At 40.9% G+C, this 21,714-nt stretch overlaps 1 protein-coding gene across 1 annotated transcript in view; it reads left to right on the forward strand.

Moving 5' to 3' along the window:
* The window catches only part of EGFLAM (EGF like, fibronectin type III and laminin G domains), a 280,687-nt gene that overhangs the window by 194,844 nt on the left and 64,129 nt on the right, over positions 1 to 21,714 (forward strand). The window contains exons 12-14 of the mRNA XM_053699674.1: positions 4,335 to 4,578; positions 7,254 to 7,365; positions 16,303 to 16,419. Of these exons, the coding sequence (XP_053555649.1) occupies positions 4,335 to 4,578; positions 7,254 to 7,365; positions 16,303 to 16,419 (473 nt within the window). The remainder of the gene's footprint in view (positions 1 to 4,334; positions 4,579 to 7,253; positions 7,366 to 16,302; positions 16,420 to 21,714) is intronic.

The raw sequence follows: 21,714 nt of genomic DNA on the forward strand, positions 1-21,714 counted from the left end.
TATATATAAGAACTCCCACAAAATCAGAGGCAAACCAGGATTTCTCCAAAACAAAAAGTCAAATTTATTGACATTTCGGGGACTAAAACTCCCCTTCTTCAGAACATACAGTGTACACAACAACCGTGGTTAAATAAGGTGTCAAAAATGGCATCATTTCCGGTATAGGTTAATGTGAACCCGGAAGTTAACAACATTCACTTCCGGGACTATCGTGCTATTTTCATATCCATAAAGTGTACATAAATAAAGATTCCTATTCACATACAAAGGTTACCCACTTGGTTATCAACCCATCAATTTCTTATACATCATTGTATTGTGACCTAAAATATCAAATTAATATAGTGTCAGTTACGTTCAAGCTACACGTACCTTGAAACCGGAAGTTCCGTCACTTCTGGTTTCGATCCTGCCGGAATTACGTGATATTTGACGTCACTTACGTAATTTCTGTTTACCAACACACACGTGTTTCTTAGTGCATAAGTTTACATGTAAAGTGTACCTATACTGTAACACCCCAGATCTAATATTCTAGGCAGCAAGTAAGAATATAACAACATAAGGGGAAAAACATCATGTGGTAAGCGATTCTAAATTCTCAAAACCAGACAAAGTGATAATACAATTTTAAAACTTAGAGGATTTGCATCATGGTCAGATATCGTAACCTATATGTTGGTGTATATATACTATGACGGTTCATATTACATCTATGCACATATAGTTTAGAACAATATAGTTACTGATCGGTACCCCACAATTTTGCAGCTCAACCAACACTTTCTTTATAACATCATGTTATCCCTTGTTGGGGCATTACACAGCCAGTTGCATGCAATGTGCAATGCAATTGTAGAGACAGGGGAACTCTTTCCATGGTCTAGGGGGTAATGTGGTGATTATGTGAACTACAAGTAATCCACGTCATCACACACTAATACCATCGACTTCGGTTGTGGGTAAATATCCTGTCTACAGGCGGGAGACCACCCGCATCCAGTCCCCATCCATAACCACACAGTGCCCCATCCTACAGTGACACATTACTACTACACATTACGACAATGCACCAAAGTCAGGCAGATAATTAAGTCCCTTAGGATGTATGGTGTCCAGCCTAAACATCCAATCTGCTTCTCTCCTAAGAAGTAGTTTATTTCTATCCCCACCACGTGGTAATTTAGGAATGTGGTCAATGAGGATCACTTTAATGGCAGATACTGGATGTTTGGCTATCAGCCAGTGACGTGCAACGGGTTGCTCAGATTCTCCTTTCTTTAAGGCCTGTCTAATAGCAGCTTGATGGTTGGTCATTCTTTCACGGATAGTCCCTTGGGTTTTCCCCACGTAATGTAGACCACATGGACAGATTATCATGTACACTACATATGTAGTGGTACACGTGATAGAGTGGTTAATCGTATATTTCTGGCTGCCATGTGGGTGGTTAAACTTTTTGGTGGCGATCATTCCATTACATGTGGTACAATTCAGGCACCAAAAGCATCCCTTGCGTATAGCTTTCCGATCATCATCTGTATAACATTTAACAGGATCTGAGATAACTAACAGATCTCTAAGATTAGTGTTGCGTCTGTATCCTACTATGGGTTTAGTGTCCTTAGCAAATTTCAGTTTCAGATCCAAGAGTGGAATGTGCCAATGTTCCTTAATGGATTGTCCGACCTTCGAGGTTTTAGGGGTGAACGTGGTAGTAAAGATTGATATTCTTCTCAGTATTTTGCTGTCCTCTCTCCTTGGTTAGCAGTGTCTCCTGCATGACATCTTTGATTTGTTCCTTGACTGCTGCAAGAACACTTGATGAGTATCCTCTTTGTACAAATCTATTTTGCATCTCTCTTACTTGTGACTCCCCCTTCTCTCTGTTAGAATTGTTTCTAATGGCTCTGATAAATTGCGATTTGATTATCCCTTTAACCAAGGAGGGAGCATGGCAGCTATTAGACATCAATAGGGAATTCCGATTGGTGGGCTTGGAGTACAAAGTTGTCTCCAATCCCATCCGTCCTTTCATAATCAATAGGTCCAGAAATTCAATGTGATTTTCTCTGAACGACATCTTAAACCTGACAGTAGTGTCAGTGTTGTTGAACTCTTGGAACCGCTCATGTAAACTGTCAGTGCTCCCCCTCCAGATCAGCAATATGTTGTGGATGTACCTCTTGTAAAAAATTACCTGAGGTACATCCTTTGACCATAAATATCGATTCTCAAAACCTGCCATGAATAAATTGGCATACGATGGGGCCATATTTGACCCCATCGCCGTGCCTGCCACTTGAAGGAAAAAGGATTTCTCAAATTTGAAATAATTTTTAAGTTAGGCAGAATTCAGCTAGTTGTATAACAAATTCTATGGGTGGACCCACATATTTATCAGAGGCCACGAGTAGGTCCCTCATAGTGTCTAGTCCTAGCCGGTGTGGAATAATGGTATAAAGACTATTTATGTCTAATACTACTAGCAAATCATTATCCTCAATTTTGATATATTTCAAGAGTCTTAGTAGTTCACTGGAGTCTAGCAGGAATGCTCTGTTATCTTGTACAACTGGTTGTAACAAAAAATCAATCGGTTGAAGTAGCGAGTCACGAGAGGAAACAATTGGATGGCCCGGTGGTTTTTCCAGGGTTTTGTGTATCTCTTAGGTATGGAGTATAAAATTGGAATCACAGGGGAATTTGTTTGTTTTTACCTAAGGATTCAGTCAGATATCACTGCGAGATTCTAAAGTCAACCAAAAGCTCCAGCTGTTTTTTAAATGTATCCGTTGGGTCAATAGTAAGCTTTTTATAGGTGTTGGGTGTCATTAAGTTGCAACGTAATGTCATTACGATAGTCTGCATAGTCAAGCAGAACAATAGCTCCGCCTTTATCCGCTGGGCGGATTACCATGGTTTTATCATCCTGCAGACTCTTAATAGCATCACTTGGTGCTTGGTCAAGTTATCTCTCGATTTAATATTGGGAAATCTATTCAATTCATGTTCCTGCACCATCCTTATAAATTTTTTAATACTTCGACTGCAATTGACAGAATCAAATTTGGTTTTCCGTTCCGTGATATGAAACCCTCTGCCTTGTGCCCTCTCTAATTGTTGGAAGAATTATTTTACCTTTAATCGTCTTAATTCTTTAGATTTCCTTTGTTGAAGAAATAGCAGTGCACATGGGTGCGCTAATCACACGAGGTATCTATGTGCAGCCACCAATCAGCAGCTACTGAGCCTATTTTACTATGCTTTTAAAAAGATATCAAGGGAATAAAGCAAATTAGATAATAGAAGTAAATTGGAAAGTTGTTTAAAATTACATGCTCTTCCTAAATCATGAAAGAAACAAATGTGGCTTTCATGTCCCTTTAAATGTACACTCAATCAAAATTAAACTTTTATTATTCAGATAGAGCATGCTATTTTAAACAACTTTCCAATTTACTTCCATTAACTAAATGTGCACAGTCTTTTTATATTTAAACTTTTTGAGTCACCAGCTCCTACTGAGCATGTGCAAGAATAAGTGTGTATGCATTTGTGAATGGCTGATGGCTGTCACATGGTACGTGTATGCATTTGTGATTGGCTGATGGCTGTCACATGGTACAGGGGGGAGTGGAAAAAGACAACTTTTAAAATTGTCAGAAAAAAAAATCTACTACTCATTTGAAGTTCAGACTATTGCATTGTCTTGTTATCTTGAATTTGTTAATTATGCAAATCTACTGTGTTGACTGGTCCTTTAATAATAGAAGTTAATTGGAAAGCCGTTAAAAGAAAAATATTGGGTTTCATGTCCCTTTAAGCAAAATTATTTAAATACATGCTGCTGAATAAAAACTAGTATTTTGAGAAGCTGCTCTAAGTTAACAACCTTTTTCTAATATCTCAGTATTTTGATTTGATATATCTTATCCTTGATTTATTTTAAAATTACATGTAATAGTATTAAAGTCCATCAATATAGTTAAGAATGAATAAATCAATGTGGTTCCTTTTTGTATACTTGTCATATGCTGCATTTCTTGGTAAGCATTTAGCAGTAAATTTATTTTATAGTAATTTACTTTATATCAATTTACATGACTAATGTTTTTTATTACAATAAAGCCTAATACAGATCTATCATGTCACTCTATCCCTTGAATCTGTCAATACATGTTTCTGCTTTATGTATACAGCAAAGACAAACTATCCTGACTTTAGCGTTTTATTAAACAAGTAGATAATCACTGAGGAAAACTTTGTCCTTATTGTTGGTAATGTTTGTGATCTTAACCATACAAAACCTTCTTGTATTTTGTTTTAAGCTTTTACCCTCGCAATTCCACAATTTAACAAGTCTATGAGATCTTTCGCTGTAACAAGATGGCCGTTTGAGTCGCAGCACTACCTGTCCTTTATGGAATTTGATATGACGATTCGTCCAGACGCAGAAGATGGGACAATATTGTACAGTTTTGACACAGACAGCAAAGATTTTGTATCGATTAACCTTGTGAACAGCTATGTAGTATTTAGATTTGACTGTGGCTCGGGAACAGCCGTGATAAGGCAAGTTTAATCTATGTAGTATTTCAGATATTTTCTGAACTGTATGATCTTTGTATGTTAAAGGGATATGAAACCCACATTTTTTTAAATTTATGATTCAGAATAGAGCATGCAATTTTAAGCAACGTTCTAATTTACTCCTATTATCAATTCTTATTCGTTCTCTTGGTATCTTTATTTGAAAAAGAAGGAATGTATGCTTAGGAGCCAGCCCATTTTAGGTTCAGCACCTAGGTAGCGCTTGTTGATTGGTGGATACGTCACCCATTTCTATAGAATTCTATGAGGGCTGCCCCTGCGAGTGTTGATGTGGAAAACCACGTCTTGGCCGGCGAATTGTTTAGATTCGGGGCCTAAGTGCATGACCTGGGCCAGCATGAAACATGTTTAAAAAGATAATCTGTTTATTACCCATTCCCCAGTTTTGCATAACCAACACTGTTATATTTATACACTTTTTACCTCTGCGATTACCTTGTATTTAAGCATCTTCTGACAGCCCCCTGATCACATGACGCTTTAGTTATTATCTATTGACTTGCATTGTAGCCAATTAGTGTTGTGTTGTGCTGACTCTTAAGTAACGCAACGGGAGTGAGCACAATGTTATCTATATGGCCCACATGAACTAGTACTTCCCTGTTGTGAAAAGCTAATTAAAAAGCATGTGGAAAAAGACTGTCTTTAGTTATAAAGTATATTAATATAGCAATGTTGGTTGTGCAAAGCTGGGGAATGGGTAGTAAAGGAATTATCTATCTTTTTAAACAATAGCAATTTTGGTGTTGATTGTCCCTTTAAAGAGCCCTAAGACTATCTCTAAAGAAAGTACACCATGTTTTGTTTAGTGTTGTGTTTCAGATATATCATGCAAGGTGAGAGATTTGTCAGTTTATGCTCTTATCAAATTTACTTCATTTGCTTGTTGGCCTTTATTGAAAAGCATATCTAGATATTCTCACAAGCAGCAATGCACTACTGGGAGTTAGCTGATGTTTTGTGGCTAAGCACATGTCTCTTGTCATCGGCTCACCAGATGTGTTCAGCTAAGTCCCAGTAGTGCATGGTTAGTCATGAGCTGACTATGTATTTAACCACTTTGCTGAAGTTAAAGGGACATAAAACCCAAATGTTTTTTTCATGCTTCAGATAGAAAATGTTCTGTCTAGTTTTCTTCATTCCCTTGGTATCCTTTGTTGAAAAGCATAGATGCTGATAGGTGACTGCATATTTATGCCTCTTGCCATTAGCTCACCCAAACTGTTCAGCTAGTTCCCAGTAGTGCATTACTACTCCTTTAAGACAAGATTCCAAGAGAATTGAAGCAAATTGGAAAGTTGTTTTAAATTGTATGTCCTACAGCGCCCCCCTCTGTATAAGTCCTACAGCGCCCCCCTCTGTATAAGTCCTACAGCGCCCCCCTCTGTATAAGTCCTACAGCGCCCCCCTCTGTATAAGTCCTACAGCGCCCCCCTCTGTATAAGTCCTACAGCGCCCCCCTCTGTATAAGTCCTACAGCGCCCCCCTCTGTATAAGTCCTACAGCGCCCCCCTCTGTATAAGTCCTACAGCGCCCCCCTCTGTATAAGTCCTACAGCGCCCCCCTCTGTATAAGTCCTACAGCGCCCCCCTCTGTATAAGTCCTACAGCGCCCCCCTCTGTATAAGTCCTACAGCGCCCCCCTCTGTATAAGTCCTACAGCGCCCCCCTCTGTATAAGTCCTACAGCGCCCCCCTCTGTATAAGTCCTACAGCGCCCCCCTCTGTATAAGTCCTACAGCGCCCCCCTCTGTATAAGTCCTACAGCGCCCCCCTCTGTATAAGTCCTACAGCGCCCCCCTCTGTATAAGTCCTACAGCGCCCCCCTCTGTATAAGTCCTACAGCGCCCCCCTCTGTATAAGTCCTACAGCGCCCCCCTCTGTATAAGTCCTACAGCGCCCCCCTCTGTATAAGTCCTACAGCGCCCCCCTCTGTATAAGTCCTACAGCGCCCCCCTCTGTATAAGTCCTACAGCGCCCCCCTCTGTATAAGTCCTACAGCGCCCCCCTCTGTATAAGTCCTACAGCGCCCCCCTCTGTATAAGTCCTACAGCGCCCCCCTCTGTATAAGTCCTACAGCGCCCCCCTCTGTATAAGTCCTACAGCGCCCCCCTCTGTATAAGTCCTACAGCGCCCCCCTGTGTATAAGTCCTACAGCGCCCCCCTCTGTATAAGTCCTACAGCGCCCCCCTCTGTATAAGTCCTACAGCGCCCCCCTCTGTATAAGTCTTACAGCGCCCCCCTCTGTATAAGTCCTACAGCGCCCCCCTCTGTATAAGTCCTACAGCGCCCCCCTCTGTATAAGTCCTACAGCGCCCCCCTCTGTATAAGTCCTACAGCGCCCCCCTCTGTATAAGTCCTACAGCGCCCCCCTCTGTATAAGTCCTACAGCGCCCCCCTCTGTATAAGTCCTACAGCGCCCCCCTCTGTATAAGTCCTACAGCGCCCCCCTCTGTATAAGTCCTACAGCGCCCCCCTCTGTATAAGTCCTCTATAGCGTTCCTCGGAACTCCTTGGCTGGAAAGAGAAGTGCAGTCTCTGGCAATCAGGGAGAGAGAATGCTGAGTTATTCTTAGGCTGGTAAAAGAATTATAAACTATTTTGGTAAGTTTATTTATATATTTCATTTTAAAAACAGGAGTGAAAAACCGGTAACCATGGGGCAGTGGCATGATCTACGGGTGTCTCGTACAGCAAAGAATGGCATTTTACAAGTGGACAACCAAAAGCAAGTGGAAGGATTAGCAGAGGTTTGTAGAGACCAGTTTAATTCTTATGGAACAAACCTTTACTTTCTTTAAATCATATTTTATTGTATTCATTTTACAGATATTATAAGCTCATAATTATACAAATATTACAGTTCCATTTTTAACTACACTTTACTATCTGATTTAGTATTTATATGTGTGTGTGTATATATATATGTGTGTGTGTGTGTGTGTGTGTGTGTATATATATATATATATATATATATATATATATATATATATATATATATATATATATACATATATATATATACACATACATACATATATACATACATACATACACACACATACATATAGTATATATACTGTGTGTGTGTGTATATATATATATATATATATATATATATATATATATAATGTTACTATGTTTACTGTAGCTTTAAATGGTCATGAAAGGCAGATGTATGTGTCCTTTTTGGGCATCATTGGTTATATTAAGTGAACTATGGCAGAATTTTTACTTGCTTTGCTTGTACAGAGTACATTTTTAATGTCTTTGTCTTGACACCGACAGAATGTACAGTTGGTTGTTGAAATTTAATTTCACTCACTGTAAGGTTCATATTTATAAAGAGTTTTTTTTTTTTTTTAGTCCTTATGAAGTTTTTTGTTTTTTTTTATAACTTTATTTATAGAAAAGAATCCAAGACATACAAAATAAGTACAATCACATTGGTATACTAGGTTTCGATATCAACATATGCAGAATAAGACATATAAGGCAGTGATCGTGTTAAAAGGCCCGATACTGAAATGAAATCATCATGCATGTACTTGGACTCACTTTTTATCAGAAATATCTAAATAAACAGACAAACAAAGGAAAGAAAAAGAAAGAAAAAGAAAAGGGAGAAAGCATACTAAGATAAGGAAAAAAGAGAATAGCGTAGAAGAAAAAACGGAAAGATCAACAAACAACAAATATGCTCATACTCACCCAGGGTACCTCCGGATCCCCCCCATCCAGCCAACACCACGCCTCCGCAAATGAGAGGAATTCTCAACAGTTTGAATCAGTGGAAATACACCAGTTGCCCTTTAGATTTTCGTTTAAGACATACAGACTGTTTTTAAAGGGAAGGAGAACTCTATCCCTAACTATGTTTGGCAGCTGCATCAAATATACCTCCCATTTAAGAAGAAACCTCTTCACTCTTTTCTCAGGGTCTCCCCTTGTGTCTGCCTGCTCAATTAACATTTGAGTATGTACCGCTCTAAGCAGCTGTTGAAATGGAGGGGTTCTCTCTCCCACCCATTCCCTAAGGATAGCCTGTTTAGCTAGCATGAGAACTGTAATTATAAAAGTGTTGTATTTATGTGTCTGGTCTCTAGGCGTAAGAAAAATCACATACTGTGCTGAGAGGGGTAAAATTTGCTTGGTTAGTTTGCCCAGCCAAAACGAAATCTTCTGCCAGAACCACTGCACCTTTGGGCACCCCCACAACAGATGAATCCAGTCAGGGGATACCCTGCTACATTTACTGCATAGATCATGTGCCCCTCGAACCCACTTTGCACGCATGCCAGGGGTAATATAAGCTTGGTGCAAGAACTTTAGGTGCGATTCTCTCAATTTTGCAGAGATGGTGCCCTGAATTGCCCTCTCAAAGCTCAAAGTAATCTGCGCTGTGTCCACCTCTAAATCTTCAAAATGAGACCATTTCGATACGATCCCACGCAGAGTGGAATCCTCAAAATGACGATACAACAGAGTATATGTGTGTGTGAGTTTGTAAGGTCCCAGTTTTGCCAAGGCACAAAGTCTGTCTATATTGGAAGGTTCCTTAGACAACAGTCCCCCTGAAATTAATGTGGAAATGTAATGTCTGCATTGGAAGTACGCAAACCTGTGGGTGCTGGGGAGATCATACTTCACCCGTAAGTCATGAAAAGGTAGAATGTCAAAGGTCAAGGGATGCAGTAGTTGATAAAGTCTGGTCCGATTCGATTCTTGCCATATCTGAAATGCTTGTGTAGTATAACCAGGAAGGAAGTTGAGGTTACCCTGTATTGGGAGGTATTTACTAGTAGACTTCTGCAATCCCCATAGTTTGCAAATCTTGGCCCAGGCTCTCAAGGGGTCCCTAAATAAGATATGATTTTGTACGAATATGGGTAATGATTTAAAATCCGCATGAGGCAAGAAAGCCAAGTGTAGCGGTTTGATGAAGTTAGACTCTAGATTAGGGACTGTGTAAAAGTCATTCCCTACCAGCCAATCCAGTATGAACCTAGAAAGAGCTGCCCAATTATACCACATGATATTAGGAAGACGGAGACCACCCCCACTCACCGGCATTGACAGAGGAGTCTTACCTATCCTGTGTTTCTTACCCTGACAAATAAAATTGCCAATGGAAGTCTGCAAGGAGGCAATGTCTTGCTGGGTAAGAAGCAAGGGCAACATCTGCAAGGGGTAAAGAAGCTTAGGCAGAGCAACCATCTTGAAAAGATGCACCCTTCCTGAAAGAGAAAGGGGGAGCTTCACCCAACTCAGCAACATTTGTTTAATATCTTTTACAATCCCACCAAGATTAAGAGAATATAGTTTATGAGGATTGACATGTATGCGAATGCCCAAGTATTTAAAGCAGCCGTCAGTAATTGTAAGACCGGTACCCGCCAGATCTGTGTTACAGGAGTTCTGTAACCACGTGACTTCAGATTTGTCGATATTAATCTTATATCCTGAGAACTTGCCAAATTCCTCAATAATATCCAAGAGAGGGTGTAAATTGGCACCCGGGTCACCTATGAAGAGCAACAGATCGTCAGCATATAATGAAAGATGCGGCCGTGTATGTTTAAACCCGCACAGTGCTGTCTGATGTAGGATGCTAGGGGCTCGATGGCCAGATCAAAGAGGAGAGGAGAAAGGGGGCACCCCTGTCTCGTACCCCTCTGCAACGCAAAAGAGGGAGAAAGCCCTCCGTTTATTATGAGAGAAGCCTTGGGGCCATGTACAATTGCTGCAAAAAGTTGGAAAAGTTACCCCGGATACCGAAGTGAGATAGTGATGTGTGTAAATGGTCCCACTCAATGCGATCAAACACCTTTTCAGCGTCTAGCGCCAAAAGGCAAGCATCTGGCAGTTGAGAGGGGGGTTGTTCATGTGCGTTGTACCAATAATGGGTCACCACACCAAGAGTTTTCCTGATGTTCAACACTGACGATCTGCCCTTTACAAAACCAGTTTGGTCGGCATGGACTATATGTGGTAAAACCGTTGCCAATCTATCTGCCAGGATCTTCGTCAAAAGTTTATAGTCTCCATTTAACAATGAAATGGGGCGATAAGATGAGGTAAGAGTGGGATCCCTATCGGGTTTCAATAAAAGACAGATGTTGGCTTCAGAGAATCTGTCATTTATTTGCTCAGTGCCTGCCAGGTACGCAGAGTATAGGGAAGATAGGACAGGGGCCAGTTCTTCATCCAGTATTTTAAAATATTCGGCGGGTAGCCCGTCAGGGCCCGCCGCCTTGCCCAGCTTGTTCTGCCGAATGGCCTTAAGAACCTCCTGAGGAAGTATCCTAGAGTTCAAGAGGGAGGTCTGGTCCTCCGTAAGAGTAGGGAGTTGCACTGCATCCCAAAACTTGTGTTTTGCTTCTGAATGAATTAATTGTTTAGAATATAGGGAAGTATAATAGTCTACAAATTCGGCCATGATGTCTTTAGAATCGACAGTTATGGTACCCTTGGATTTAATGGCTAGGATCTGGGACTTAGGCTTGTAATAGTGAACCAACTTGGCGAGTAACCTGCCAGCCTTATTACCATGCCGATAATAACGCCCCTGCCTGTGTATATTGATTTTGTCTTGTTGAGCGAGGTATGTATCCCTAGTTTGTTTAAGGTCATAGTACGCTTTCCTAGTCAGCAATGTAGGGGTAGATAGATAGTTATTATAAGCCTCAGTGAGTTGAGAAAGAAGAGCCCCATCCACCCTCTTAAGCTGCTTGTTATGATGCGCTGTGAAAGAGGTTATGTGGCCCCTCATCACCGCTTTGGAGGCATGCCAAAATAGATCTGGAGCACTTGAGTGGGAAGCATTGTCCGACGCGTAGTGTGTCCAGGAGGCTTTTAAATGGCGACGAAACTCAATATTATTATAGAGGTGAAGAGGGAATCTCCAAGTATTATTTGGAGGCTTAGGAAGCTGAGGCTGAAGGAATAAGGTAACTGGGGCATGGTCTGAAATAGTAACTTGACCTATACCTATGAACGAGATCTGTGGCGTGATACTTGGTGCAGTCAGAAAGTAGTCAATACGTGACATGGTATGATGCGTTTTAGAAAGGCAAGTGAAATCTCTCTCAACAGGGTTTCTAGCTCTCCACACATCTACCAGGTTCAAAGTTTCTTTAAAGGAGCCAATAAGGGATACCTCCCGCTTATATCTAGACATATTTATCTTCAAAGCTTTTGAGACAGAAGGGTCTCTAAACCTATCTAGGGGAAGAGCCTGAGCCAAGTTAAAATCACCTCCCATAATTATAGGAGCGTTATATGTGGCCAATGTGGCTAAAAGGTTCGTCCAAAAGTCAGGGTCATAAGCATTAGGGCCATAAACATTGCATAGGGTGTATGTGGAAGTGTCAGTTTGAATTAAGGCAATTATAAATCTCCCCTTCTTGTCTATCTCTATCTTAGAAAAAACAACTGCCAAACCTTTGCGCACTAGGACTGCAACACCCCTCTTCCTACCCTCTGTGGAGGAGCTTATAACCTGTCCAACCCAGCGTATTTTTAATTTCTCATGTTCCTCAGCTGTTAGTTTCGTCTCTTGGAGTAAAGCTATGTCAGCCCTTAATGAGTCTAAATGGTGAAGGATCATGCTCCTCTTTGCCGGGGATGTGATGCCCCCTACATTCCAAGCAATAACTTTAATGGGAGGTGACATATCTAAAGCTTATAATGGTAATACATGTATGTGCTGTGTAATTTTGACTTACGTTTATATGATGACAGTGTTTAGCCTTCGTTGGTTGGCAGTGTGGCGGAGGGGAGGGAGCCGGAGGCCCCCAGGCATAGAGTCCACAGCAGCTATGGAGGAAGCGAGAACATAAAATGGCATTAGTATTATGCTGAGGCCGAAGTTTTCCAACCACAGCTGTATAAACAGTACAAGATATTTTCAACATTCCAGAGTTTAAAATAACCTCAAGAGGCTTAGCATAGATCAAGACAATGGAGTCAGATATACAATGATTAGATTTTCTGTATTGGGACCAACAATTACCAATCACGATTGTATTTGTATTGAAAAATATGTTCAGCATTTCAAGGAGTGGCTCTACTTCAAGGGGTGTAGCGCAGGGTAGAAGAGAGGGAACAGACAAACAATGGCCAGGCAAAATTTGAGGTGGGAGAATACATAGCATACATTCAGGAACAATACCCCTGGAACAGAGCAGCTCTGCAACACCAACGGCAGTGGACCATAGGAGATGGAAGGCAGACAGGGGATCGCCATCCAAAGGTGCTAGATGCAAGTCAAGGGCCAAACATGCAGGAAAGGGGGTGGGAAACCTAGAATGAGTAGGGGCTCTACCGATAACATACCTGTCTGAACCATGGGTTATGCGACGTGGGGGGTATTGCATAGTCTTAATAAGGTGGGGTGTGTAGGAGCCGGGACTAGAGCAAACATTGAGAGTACTAAGAAAACAAACCATATGAACAACCATACTTGTTATGAAATCTATGTCGCCTATGTGGGCCGGAGAGGAGACACTGCAACACCTGCAAACGTCAATGACGTAAGAGAGTATTTCAGACAGAGGCAAGTGCTCAACAGCAGAAGGGAACTCGGCGTCCAAGTGCCCCCCCTCCAAGCCCCACAGGCACACACACCAACTGAGAACTATTAACCACAACCATGGTCTCTGCAAGATAGGGACCAAACATGTCATAAGATACATTTTATGTAAAAAAAGAGAACATTGATTCTTGTTAGTCTTATCAACCATTATCCTGCCTTCGCTCTGTAGACAGAAATGCTTGCGCTGCTGCAGGCAAGTGGAAAGTTTTTGGACCTGAAAGGGTCTGGATCTTAAGGGTAGCTGTAAACATAAGAGCAAATTTACGCCCCTGTTCATGCAAGGTGGAACAGAGTGAGGCAAAGTCCCTGCGTCTCTTAGTGACTTCCACCGAAAAATCTTGAAACAACAAGAGGCGGTGATCTTCATAAATGACTTCTTTAGCCGTTCTGTATGCTCTGAGAATGGCAAGCTTGTCCTGGAAATTCAAACACTTAAAGATTACTTGACGTGGTTTTTCCCTGGAGTTGTCCAGATATCTGTTAGGGCCAATGCGGTGTGATCTCTCAATATCCAGTGGGAGGCAATCCAAAGGCATGCCCAGGAGCTTTGGAAGGGTTGAGGCGGCAAAGTCCAATAGATCTTTATCCTTGATAGATTCAGGAACACCTACAATTCGCAGGTTGTTTCGTCTACTGCGGTTTTCTAAATCTTCTACTTTGTCCATTAACTGTTGATTTTGTTTCAGCAAGTGCTTCAATGAAATATCTGATTCTTGCTGCCTATCCTCAACCCCCGAAATTCTCTGTTCTGCAGCAGACATACGTGTAGAAAAGAGTCTCACCTCACTGGTCAAAGTATCAACACCAGCCTGCAAACTGTCCATCTTTGGTAAGAAAAATGCTTTAAGTTCTTGCAAGAGTGAGGAGTGGTCACCAGGTGAATTGTTTTCAATATCTGCAAGTGAGGTGTTTGCCTGAGATTCAATAAGGATTTTGTGCCTCTCTGCCTGATTTTTTGATCTTTGACTCATGGTGCTACTTGAAGGCGAAGGCAGCCTGTGAAAATACTCGTCCACTTTCATAGAACAAATTGTACAAGAGGACTAGTATTGCAGGAACATTATGCATAAACCACAAAGTGACACTGAAATTCTGTGAGATGCAGCGGCCCCTCAGGCTGTGAACGAGCAAGATGAGTAAGAAACAAACAAGTAAGCTGTATTTACCACAAGAGCATTCCTCTTGCCCCGTAGGCTCCCTTCCCCTCTTATCTCACACTAGAAATGTTAGTCCCAGGTGTAATAGGATAAGTTCACTGAGGTAGCTATGAAGCAGTAAAGTGTCAGGCAGATTATTCAGTTAGAAGTTATGGGCCTCGAGTGCGCTCACAAGATCACATGAGACAGATGTAAAAAATTTAGCTATACCAGCTACGCAGCAAATAATAGAGAAACTCTGCCCCACTCTGAAAACATAGACCTTAGATATAGTCCTGGGAAAATTTTTTAGCTATACCAGCTATGCAATAGAGCAGAATGTTCCATATGTCTAGCCCCTGTGCGGTTATAGATTGCTGAGTTTGTTTACAGCTCCAGCGCTGCAGCTCTCTGTCCCAGGCCCCCAGTTATCTACCAACTTGTGTCTTGATATAAGTTTGCTTTTTTTTTTTTTTTTTTTTTGTATTTACTTGCTCTCCCTTCCAAGATGAAGTGAAGCAGGCCGGATTACTTAAATGCAGTCAATTGCTATCAGCATTACTTCTAATTGAGTTAATCATTTAGCCCACAATGTCCCTTCAGGGTGCGTGTTACCTGAGTACCGCTTATTATTGTCCCCTTTTCAGCTGCCACAAAGACAGTTAATCCGGCTGGATCGGTATCCTATAGCGTTGCAGATATATTCCTTAGGCTGTATGATTCTGCAGCTCCGTCCGGGCTGTGACGGGTATGGAGGTAGGGAGGGATCCTTCAAGATGGCGCCCGCGAGGTCCGTTAGGTGCGCAGCGTGGCGCAGATAGAAATGCCTTCCGAGGCAAGGGCGATTTTCGGCCCTTCACGATCTATTCCTGGCCGGTTGGGGTCTTATTACATCTACCCAACAAGGCGGTAACGTGGGATAAGGCAGCCGGCAGCAGAAAATGGGATATATTCAGAGTTAAATTGCGGAGCTCTTCTCTTCTGCTGCCAGCCGCTAGCTCCGCCCACCGGAAGTCCGTCCTTATGAAGTTTTATTGTTTTAATATTGAAAAAGATTATACAGTGTATTGGTTACTTAGCACAATGCACTCCATAGCAACAAAAAGTATTCATGTTTATTTAAAGGAACAGTAAACCTACAAAAAGCCACTACCACTTTCTTTCACTAAGAACTTCTCAGTGCATTCTTTAACCTCTTAAGGACATATGATGGAATTTTTCCGTCATAAAACAATTGAGCAAACTGAAAGCTGTGTCCTTAAAGGGTTAAGGGGTAGGGTATTTTTTGTTGACTTTCACTTTAAATAGCAATGAAATGAAACAGACACAAATATTGGATTAAAAAGGGACACATAACTAAACAAATTATCATGCAAATGAAAATGCACCCGTTAGACATGCTAAAAGTAAAGTAAAACTAGCATGGATGCAGGTTTGTTCACAGAGAGACACAAAAATCTCTTTTTACAGATAAATATTTGTATTCAAGTTGTTAGGTCCCTGACTGTGACCTGATCTTGCATGTCATAAGGAATTTTAACCATCCCCTCTCCTGCTTACCTCTTTCACTGGCCTCCCTATACATTTATTCACTGTTGCATAGCGAGTGAAAACGAGTCATGTTTGCTTGCGGTGTGCTGAATAAAGGTGCGTTACTAGCGTCATGTCTCTTTAAATAATATTTCTTCCTTTTGGTTTCCCAAAGGCTGCATTAATCGAACATAAGTTATTCATTTAAGTCAGAAAGAAAATGCTTATTTTAAGTATGACGCCCCCTCCTTGCCATATATTGGTATTATTTTATCATTTTTTTAATGCACAGTTTTGTACAAACTTATAATAATGCTCAAAATAATAATTATGCACAAAATAATTAATAATATACAAACTAATAATCATGTGAAAACTAATAACAATGTACAACCTGTAATAATGAGGATTGCATTATGTTTTAGGGGGCGTTCACACAGATAAAGTGTAATGCTGACATATACATCGGGGGAGTTCCTAATTACGACACTGTAAAGAAGAACTCCGGAGTCCTCCGGCCTTTCGGTGGGAGCATTCAGAAGGTGAGGTTTGTAGCTGTATAATCTGCTGGTTATCTGCATTTTATTTATATTTGTCAGAAAGCAGAGAGGAAACCGGCAAAATAATCCTAAACACAAAGTGAGTAGGGTTACCATCCAGCCTGTATCTTTAAATAGATTTCTTGCTCTTCCTTCTTTTGATGAAATTTATCTCCTTTCCACAAGAGCATACTGATATAGGATTACTTTAATTGGACCTAATAATCTCCTAATACTTTTATAGTACTAAATGGTAAACAAAAATAGGGAGGGCCTAAAATAAGGTTTAAAGGGGCAGTCTAGTCAGAATTAAACGTTCATGATTCAGATAGAACATGGAATTTTAAATTTCCTAATTTACTTTTATCATCAGATTTGCTTTGTTCTTTTGGTATTCCTTGTTGAACACTAAACCAAGCAAGGTAGGCTGATATTCTAATTTCTAAACCCTTGAAGGCTGCCTCTTATCTCACTGCATTTTAACAGTTTTTCACAGCTAGACAGTGCTAGTTCATGTCTGTCATATAGATAATATTATGCTCATTCCCGTGGAGTTAGCACTGATTGGCTAAAGTGCACATCTTTCAAAAGAACTAAGATAGGGGGCAGTCTACAGAGGCTTAGATACAAGGTAATCAGAGGTAAAAAGTGTATTAATATAACATTGTTAGTTATGCAAAACTGGGGGATGTGTAATAAAGAGATTATCTTTTTAAACAATGAAAATTCTGGAGTAGACTATCCCTTTTAAATGTGAACAAGATGATTATAAATACAAGTTATATAGCAATAGATGCATGTTTTAACTATCGCTATATAACTTTTATTAATAGATAATCCTCATGTTCTCACACAAGCCTTATTTTAGACGCTCCTTGTTTTTGTTTAGGATACTGATGTAGGCTCAGGAGTGTGCACGTGACTTGAGAGCTATAAGCTGAGTGTCTGCAACAATGTTTGTAACAGTGTTACACAAAAAGTGCTCAAGAAGACACACGCACGCTTCTGTCTAGGTGTTCTATCATGGAAACAAGCCAAGGTCTAACAAAAGAGATGGATAGGTGGATGATAGATATTTTTTCTATCTCATATTTAACAATAGAGGAAGACTGGGGGGAAAAAATATTTTCTCTTTGGCGGCATAATTATTTATTAAAATGTAGGCACAGTGTTTTCTTCTTCAAACAAAGGTGGCTGCGCTATATGGGCTAACTTCAGTGTATTTTCAGTTTTATCGGAGTTAATTTGTAGATTTTTCTGCTTAAAATAATGCAAATTGATCACAGGTTTTGTGCTTGTTTAGATTCAGGATTATTATCTGTTGGAAATTCTGAATGACTGCAAATAAATGTATTCTTTGTATTGAGCCAAACGTCCTTGCTTAGTATTCATTTAGTAATATAATAAGTACAATAACTACACAAAATATACTGAATTCCGTGTCCCCTTACACATACTTTATGGTGTAATTTGGGTTCTGAATGAGCAGAATGAAAGGGATGTGAAACCAAATTTGCCTTTTGTGGTTCAGACAGAGCATAAAAGTCACTTCTATTATCAAATTTGCTTTGTTCCCATGGTATTCTTTGTTGACGAGATACCTACGTAGGTGTCAGCAGGAAATAGTGCTGCCATATAGTGCTCTTGCAAAACTTCTTCTATATAGTGCTCCAGACACGTGTATGCTCCTGAGCTTATGTCTCTTTTCCAACAATAGATACCAAAAGAACAATGAAAATGAAATAATGGAAGTAAATTAGAAAATTGGATGAACTCTATGAATCCTGAAAAAAAAGTCATGTCCCTTTAACTGTTCTGCTTTAGACTTGATTACAGTTGCAGGGTAAAAGATCACTTGATGAGTAAAGTAACAGTAAGCAATGCATTCTATCTCATGAATGTACCTAGAAGTTATATTTTGGCACCCACTTTCTCAGGTGCGCTGCCAGCTCACAGTTTTCCTTTTAGTGCAGGCGGCACCACCCCTCCCCATATGCTGTAGTGGAAGCTTATTTTCTTTTACACGATATGACGAGTCCACGGATTTCATCCTTACTTATGGGATTACGCCTCCTGTTTAGCAGGAAGTGGCAAAGAGCACCACAGCAGAGCTGTATATATAGCTCCTCCCTTCCCTCCCCCTCCAGTCATTCTCTTTGCCTGTGTTAGTGATAGGAAGAGGCAGAGTGAGGTGTTGGTTATAGTTTATTCAATCAAGAGTGCCACAGTGTTCTACTTTTTTTCTGGGGTTTAGCCTAGACCAAATCAATCTCTTCAGTACAAAAAGAGAAGCATTTGGTGGCTTCAAAGCAATGGGAACTTGTGGGATTTTATTCTAACTGCGCCTCCCATAGATGTATGCTGCCTTTTGAGGGGAAAAAATCTGAGAGATTTTACTCTGTTTTTTCCTTATTATCCTCAGGTCCATGTGAGCAGTAGGACTTCACACACCTGGGAGCTGCCTTTGCTGTTGGCAGTTGGAGGTAAGTGCAATTTTTATTTCCTGGGGCTACTAAGAAGAATGGGCTCAGAAGACATTGGCACCCTCATTGTGAATAATAGCCCCTTAGAGAGCAGGGCTCCTTACTCAGGTATGTGCTTTCTCCTTACTGGGAGACAAGGCTAGACAGCTATGTTTTTTTACTTCAGGGTTCCCCTTGTAAAAGCTATGTGTTACTTCAGGGTTTCCCTTGTATTATTTGCCCGGCAGTTGCATATGAGAGCAATGCCGACCGGGTGATATTGTGTATGTTTAACCGTTTTCTCCCTAGGATGGTAGGGTATTTGCAGTTCTACTAGGTTATGGGGACATTTTTGTTACATCTCCCGGCGGTTAAGATGGCGACCGGGAGATGTCTGTGTAAAGTCTGTATACGCCCACGATGGGCGGTCTTTGGGGAGGCTTTGATTTTAGCTCCCGGCAGGTCATTTTACTGGCATGACAGCGGGAGGGGCCTATTACTGATGTCCGTGGTGTGGGACATTACATTTAGAACTTGTGTAGTACTTCCGGCGGTACCCTAAATCTTCCTTGCCGTCCGGGAGTTGTCCGTTAAGTCACCGCATAGGAGGGGCGGTCTTTAGGACACCATTTCCTTGGTGGGTTTTTTTTTCAGTTCCACTAATCACAATACCGACCGGCAGACAATTTCTTAATATGCACAGCCTATTGTAGGTTAAATGACCAACAGGTAAAATAAGTCGGTTCATAGCTTTATTCCCCTGTTGCGATAAGGAATGGGTTATTCCGCTCTAAAGGGGGACACTACTGAGGGGTGTTGAATCTAGCAGTTCACGCTAATTTTTACCCTATTGGGGTTTTTTTTTTCTGCAGGATTGGAATAAATTGAAAAAAATAAAGTGTGTGTTCTTTTCTATTTAATATTTAAAGTGACAGTCACACGTTTTTTCGTATGTTCCATTCTGATCTAATTACTCCCTCCTCAGCTATGACTGTCAGGAGTCTGGTAATTCTGCGCAACACACTCCAAAAATAGTTTATAAGATTGTGCCCACATTTATTTTTGACACACAGGCAGTGCTCTGCGGTTGTTTGCAAGGTCATTGCCTTTGATGTACATAGTAATTTTTTGATACCACTTTATTACTATGTTTATAAGATGAATTGTTTTTTCTGCACGACATCAATGAGTCTTACTTTTTCAATTTAAAGTGACAGGGTAAATTTTTTTTTTTTTTTTTAAAAAGCAGAAAAAGTGTACCTTTCATTAAGGGTCTTATGACTGTTTGTTTGTTTTTTCATCCATTGTGATGTAGGATGATATAAACAACACGCTATAATAGGTTACTTTAAGATTTAACAAGTAACTTTTTTTCTGCGTTCAGTTTACTACTGTTTTTGTAAACTGTTTGTTAATTCTTCCTTTGTGATGTGGATAGCACAAGCGGAGATATCATGAGCAACGCCTTGCGACCTTTAAGGGTTCATTGCTGCGCTTTACAAGTACCCAATACACACATGTATTTCCTTAAAGAAACAGTATCGCTTCTTATGGGAAGATTTAGTTTCTTTTGCACCCTTATTGAAATAGAATTAAGTTTTCAGTGAGTGCCCTTTTATTGGCGCCTTGCCGAAATCCTAAGATTGGCAGGTACCCATATTTGTTCGTATATTTTTGACGCTGCACTATTGCATGTGACTGTAATTTGCTTTTGTATAATATGTAAATAGTCTCAGTTATAATAGTCAGGGTCATTTTATAGGACCTTACTGCTGTTTCTTGGTTTGCATTCTTCCTTTATGTATGGAACAGCAGCACACAACATTTACAACTTTTAACTTAGTTGTTTCAGGTATTTCCTTGCAGATTACGTGGTCGGCAGTAAGAGTTTGAGTCTCCGTCTTAGCACGCAGTGCCTTATGGCAGATGTGTCAGCTAAATTGTTTTTGACTTTTCCTTGCAAGGGGAGGACCCTGTTCGGGTTTGACTTGAAGGAGGTTATTTCTGAGGGTAAGGGTCTCCTCTTCCCTCAAGATTTCACATGGAACTAGGGTAATCAATCCAAGAAGCCCGCTGCTGTTCCCAAATCAGCATGAAGGGGCGGCCCCCGATCCGGACTGGATCTAGTAGGGGGCAGACCTCTCTTGTCCAGGCTTGGATAGGAGACATTCTGGATCCCTGGACACTGGAAACAGTGTCTCAAGGGTATCAGCTGGATTTCAAAAATGTCTCCTCAAGGGGAAGGTTTCTTCTTTCACGATTATCTGCAGACCAGATAAAGCGAGGCGTTCTTATGTTGTGTAAAAGACCTCTCCACTATGGGAGTAATTTGTCCCTTTCCAAGAAAGGAACAGGGGCTGGGGTTTTACTCAATTCTTTTTTGTGGGAAGAGGGAACGTTCAGACCCATTTTAGATCTCAAGAGTCTAAACAAGTTTCTCAGAGTCCCATCCTTCAAGATGGAGACTATTCGAACAATTTTACCATTGATCCAGGAGGGTCAATTTATGACTGCCGTGGACTTGAAGGATGCATACCTTCATATTCCTATCCGCAAGGATCATCATCAGTTCCTAAGGTTTGCCTTCCTGGACAAACATTTTCGGTTCGTGGCTCTTCCCTTCGGGTTGGCCACAGCACCCGGGATCTTCACGAAGGTTCTAGGGTCCCTTCTGGCGGTTCTCAGGCTGCAGGGTATTGCAGTGGCGCCTTATCTAGACGATATTCTGATCCAGGCGTCGTCTTACCATCTGACATGGTTCTGTGCTTTCTGAGGACTCACGGGTGGAAGGTGAATCTAGAAAAGAGTTCATTAATTCCACAGACCAGGGTTCCCT

This window comes from Bombina bombina, chromosome 2, assembly GCF_027579735.1.
Source record: "Bombina bombina isolate aBomBom1 chromosome 2, aBomBom1.pri, whole genome shotgun sequence".
NCBI lineage: Eukaryota > Metazoa > Chordata > Amphibia > Anura > Bombinatoridae > Bombina > Bombina bombina.